Source organism: Panthera onca, chromosome E3, assembly GCF_046562875.1.
Source record: "Panthera onca isolate mPanOnc1 chromosome E3, mPanOnc1 haplotype 2, whole genome shotgun sequence".
In the NCBI taxonomy this organism is placed as follows: domain Eukaryota; kingdom Metazoa; phylum Chordata; class Mammalia; order Carnivora; family Felidae; genus Panthera; species Panthera onca.
Genome location: NC_138354.1, coordinates 26728465 through 26734007, shown reverse-complemented (window position 1 = coordinate 26734007; position 5543 = coordinate 26728465). Strand labels below are relative to the sequence as shown.

Genomic DNA, 5543 nt, shown 5'->3' with positions numbered 1-5543 from the left:
TGTAGTTTGATCTTCTTTATTTACCAATGGAAGGACCGCTGATGGATGCTGAAAAGTATCTGGCCAAAACAATCCGTAACATGATCTTTTTTTTAATCATTAAAAGCCCCACGAAAGGTATATCCCACCATTTAGGGTGTAACCTATACCAGTGCTTCGTCCAGCATCCGAGTTTTGCACAAACTGTACTTTGCAGGCGGTGAAAAGGTCACCGGGGCGCTAAGGGGCTTGGCTTTTTAGGAGCCGGCCGTCTGCGCGGGGCCAAAGGGGAGGGGTGCTCAGCTTGCCGCGCCCATCAAAGCCGCTCAGGTGCACAGCTTCAACATCCGGCTCTTGTTCCTGCGCCCTCGTCCCAGCTGAGCGCAGCGCGTGCTCCTGGTTTTTACTCCCACAGAGGAGAGGCTGCACCGCCCAGTCCGCAAGGCAGGGCGGAAAGAGCCCCTCCCTTTCCCTGTGGCCACCCTTGAACTCTGGTTCATTTCGTGCGCGGGGAGTGGTGGACGTGAGGGTATGACTGGGAATCCTTCTTACTCATTCTGAGCTGAAAACAAGGACCCGTTTGGGAGAGGAAGATCTTCTTTGTCAGGGGCCACCGGCCCATGAACAATCACCCCAATGAAAAGTAACAGTTACACGCAAGCAAATGGGAGGTGGATTGCTTTATCTCTAAGGAACCGGAGCGGGCGTAGGTAAATGTCATAAAAATCATTAAAAATAAGGGAGAATCACTGTACTGTACGTCCGAAACTAATATCACGCTGTATGTTAACTGGAATTTACGTAAACATTTAAACCCAACCTAGAAACAAACCTGGGGCGTTGCTGAATACAGCGAACCAACTGGATTATGGGGTAGTGGAGTCCCATTCTCCATCAGCTCTGAGGGCAAAAATCGTGTCTAACCAAAATTACCCTGGACAATAAAATACTACCTTTTCACTTGTCTTCCTTTACTGGCCCAGTTTCCCTGTGACTCCCAATTCTTCAATTTCTTGAGGTGGTTTGCTTCTTGGCCCCCGTGGGTGCTAACAGCCCGCTCCGGAAGCGCGCGGTGCAACGGTGCACCTGGCGCCGTGGGCGCTGCACCAGCCGGGTCGCCCCGGGCCCCGGTCCCCAGCGGGCGTGTTAACGCGAGCCCGCGCCGGTCCGCACGCGCAGGCGACGGCAGGTTACCCCGGAGAGAAAAGCTCTGAAGGCGCAACGGGCTCCTTTGCCTGCCTGCAAGCTCAGCTCCAGCCAGGGGCGTGCTGACCGCGTGCCAAGCATTTCAGAATCTCCCCACACCTGAGTCTTGAACTAGTTCTAGAATGAGTTCTAGACTAATTTCCCAGGTGAAGACACCAGGACCCGGGGTGCGAAACTCCGTGTGCCGTCAGAGGGCCCGGAGTATATTATTCCGTTGTTTCTTGGGAAAGTGGTTTATGTGCTGTCAGACCAGGCTCTTGCAAAGAAAAGGGGGATGAGATGCCGCCTCGAGATTGAGCACGTCCTCCCATCAGGTCGGTTAACCCGCAGTCGCTCCCGCTAAGGGCACTTCCTGGCTTCAAGCAGTGCACCTGCAGTGGCTCCCGAACAGGTGGACGTGGTAGTGACCTCAGGTTTGCGGTGAGGGGCACGTGAGATGCCCGCAGGGCGCCTGGCACAGCAGGCGTTCAGTATGCGGTAGTTGCTAGGAAATTATATATATATTATATATATAGTAACCCGAGTATGTATGTGTGTACATATATATGTATGTATATATACGTATGTATATATATATATGTATATATATGTGTATATGTACGTATGTATATATATGTATGTATATATGTGTGTGTGTATGTGTGTGTGTACACACACATACACACACACATACATAGTAACCCGAGAAAACACGACAACATAAGTTCTGGGGTTGAAACGGGTGTCCACCTTTACAGAAACGTACAGCTTTGTCAAGCTGGGTGAGAAGCTAGCCCCAACTTCCTCATGTGATTTAGCTCCAGACGAAGGCGGTCTATTCGGATCCAGGGCAACCCTTAGAGACGCGGGGAGGGGAAAGCGTCGGCATGGTTTACCCCAGCCAAACAGCGAATTAACTGTAAAACCGCACGAACCCCACAGACCCTTTCCCCACACCCAGCCACGGTTAGCGTCTTCGCTCCATCTGTCTCCGGATTCTTGTTAGCACCCAGAAGGCGAAGGTGGGTTAGGCAGCCTGCTGCCCCTACACTCTGTACTTTAGTGTTGCGGACACGCCTCCCGGGGGGGGGGGCGGGGGGGGGGGGGCTATGTCTGCCCTTTACAATCATGGCAACTGGCGGACGACACAGGCGCCTTGCCCCTCACAATTATGGCATCGCGCACGACGCAGGGGAAATGCGTTCGCCCCTTACTATCATGGCACCACAGCAGCCCACCAGGAAGGGCGCGTGCCCATCACAATCATGGCGCCATAGGGGCCCTCAGCCAAAGCACGCCCACCCCTCGTAATCATGGCGCCGCGGACAGCGCTCCGGAAGTATGTTCGCCCCTCACAATCGTGGCGTCGCAGTGCAGCGGCAGTGTGTCTGCCCATTGCAACAACTGTGCCGGCAAACGGCATAAGCATCGGTTTTTCGACACTGGCGCCCGCCCCCACAACTAAGTGCTGGCTGACGGCGTAATCTGGGCACTGAGGGCGGACGTTTGTTTTCACAATCATGGTGGCACAATTACGGCCTCTAGGATAGTGCCCCGGAAGTTTACCTGCCCTTCACAACCATGGCATCTGGGGAGGCGCTCTAGAAGTGTACGTACCCTCCGGAAGTGGTGGACGGGATGGGGGTGGGGAGACGTATGCCTGACCTTCACAATCATGGCGTCGCGGACCACTCAGCGGAAGTTTGCCTGCCCCTTAGGATCACGGTGCCCACAGCGTTGGCTCTTCGATGCTGGTTCCCGTCCCCACAACCGTTTTTGAGTGAGGGCATCTACCCTTCACAATCATGGCGTCACAGCACAACGGAAGTGCGTTTGCCACTCACGATCATGGCGCCGACGAAAGGCTAGCAGACGTGCGTTGGCCCTCATGATTATGGCGCCGACGAACTGCTCAGCGTGTCCGTCCGCCCCTCACAATCATGGCGCTCCCAAGGCTCAGCTCCTGAGCATCTGCCCCTTTCAATCATGGCGGCCAGAGCGGAGCGGGGCGGGGCGGGGTCTGGGAGGGAAAAACGGGCTGGCGGTCCTGGTGCAACTGCTCATGTGACCGGGAAGATGGCCGTCTTTCCCTGGTAAGGAAGAAGCGGTGGTTGGTTTGGGAGAGGGACTATATCTGCTGTCTCTGCGAGTGTGAGCTTGTGAGTCAACGGGAATTGCTCTCTTGGTGAGGTGCTGGTGGAGCCTCCCATTCCGTACCCGGTTGTTTTGACCGCAGAATCCCCGGCCGCTACCCTGGTCCACAAGAGGTCCCTGAGGCCCCACGGGTGGTTCCCTCCCGGCTACCCGTTCCTTGCACCTTTCACGCTCCCCTCTCCATTCACTCCCTAAAGAAAACTCAAGTTCCCCGGCTTCCTGTGTCCCAGGTTCTGGGGGCGCTGCGTGCAAAGAGTGGTGGAGTCAGCTCGGTCTGGACGATAGGGGACACCTAGCTGTTTCCAGTGCTACTCGGCTCACCTGGAGGACACTCGATTGCTTCTCTGTGAAATGGCTGCCCTTCGTCCCACTGTGTGCAGGGCTTCCCGCTGGGCACTGGGGATGCACAGTCTGCGGACGTACCCCTTGGCCTTAAGGAGTTAGTTTAGTGGAGCAGACACACCGAGTAGAAGGGTCATGAGATGTAATTTCACCTGGGCCTTGGGGAAGGCTTGAGAAAGGCAGACCCTTACATGGGTTTCGGAGAGTGAATAGGAGCTCAGAACAGGCGGGGACAGCGTGTGCCCTGGCTGACCGGCCGGGCAGGGCTCTTGTGGTTGGAGTAGCTGGGAGTGGCTCGTGCTGAGGGTCCCGCCGTGCTGTGTGTGCGGGAAGAAGTCAACAAGCTGTGATGGTTCTAGTGGGTTTATTTGGGAAATAGATGGGAGGTCTACCCTGCATCTCAGAAAGGGAGAGGAGGGGTTTTTTGTTTTTGTTTTTTTTTTTAATTTAAATCGAAGCTAATTAACATACAGCGTAGTGATGGTTTCAGGAGTAGAATTTAGTGATCACAGCAAGTGCCCTCCTAATGCCCATCAGCCAGTTAGCTCACCACCCCCCCCAACACCCCTCCAATAACCCTCAGTTCTGAGTTTGAGTCTTTTCTGGTTTGCCTCCCTCTCTGTTTTTATCTTATTTTTGCTTTCCTTCCCCTGTGTTCATCTTCCCCTATGTTTTGTTTCTTAAATTCCACATATGAGTGAAATCATATGATATTTGTTTTTCTCTGACTTATTTTGATTGGCATAATACATTCTAGTTCCATCCATGTTGTTGCAAATGGCAAGATTGCATTCTTTTTGATCTTTGAGTAATAGTCCACACACACACCCCCCACATCTTCTTTATCCATTCATCAGTCGATGGACGTGTGGGCACTTTCCATGATTTGGCTCTTGTTGATAGAACTGCTATAAACATTGGGGTGCATGTGCCCCTTCGAATCAGCCTTTTTGTATCCTTTGGATAAATATCTAGTAGTGCAATTGCTGGGTCGTAGGGTAGCTCTATTTTTTAATTAAAAATTTTTTTCTTTTAACGTTTATTTGTTATTGAGAGACGGAGATAGACCATGAGCATGGGAGGGACAGAGAGAGGGGGAGACACAGAATCCAAAGCAGGCTTCTGTCTCCCAGCTGTCAGCACAGAGCCCGATGCGGGACTCGAACTCACAAACTGCAAGATACGACCTGATCCGAAGTCGGACACTTAACCGACTGAGGCACCCAGGTGCCCCTCTATTTTTAATTTTTTGAAGAACCTCCACACTGTTTTCCAGAGTGGTTGCACCAGCTTGCATTCCCACCAACTGGGCATAAGCGTTCCCCTTTCTCTGCATCCTCGTCTACGTCCATTGTCTCCTGAGTTGTTCATTTTAACCATTCTGGCAGGTGTGAGGTGGTAGGGAAATTACTTTCTGATCTTTCTTTCCAAATGTGGTTTCCCGTGAATGAGTAAGTGAGCAAATGAAAGAATATACAGCCCTAGACTCTTGAAATATTGACAGTTAAGCAGCTTCCTTCCAAAAGGAAGGAATCCTCAAAACCCATTTTTCCTCAAAATCCATTTTTTAATCCTCAGAACCCATTTTTCAGATGAGGTCATGGAGGCAGACAGGTGAAGCAGTTAGTCTTTTTTTTTAATGTTGGTTTATTTTTGAGAGAGAGCGAGCGCGCTCGTGAGCAGGGGAGGGGCAGAGTGGGGGAGGGCAGAGCGAGAGGGAGACATAGAATCCGAAGCAGCCTCCGGGCTCTGAACTGTCAGCACAGAGCGTGACGCAGGGCTGAACCCACGAACCGTGAGATTATGACCTGAGCTGAAGTCGGACACTTAACCCACTGAGCCAGCCAGGTGCCCCTTTCCAAAGTCTTGATACACTAAATCTG

The 5543-nt window shown here is 52.4% G+C and overlaps 1 protein-coding gene across 3 annotated transcripts in view; it reads left to right on the top strand.

Moving 5' to 3' along the window:
- Positions 1-3169: 3169 nt before the first annotated feature.
- The window catches only part of VPS35L (VPS35 endosomal protein sorting factor like), a 115606-nt gene continuing 113232 nt past the window's right edge, over positions 3170-5543 (top strand). For all 3 annotated transcript variants that reach the window (XM_078439918.2, XM_078439917.2, XM_078439916.2), the window contains exon 1: positions 3170-3257. In XM_078439918.2, the coding sequence (XP_078296044.2) occupies positions 3241-3257 (17 nt within the window). In that variant the 5' untranslated portion in view covers positions 3170-3240. The remainder of the gene's footprint in view (positions 3258-5543) is intronic.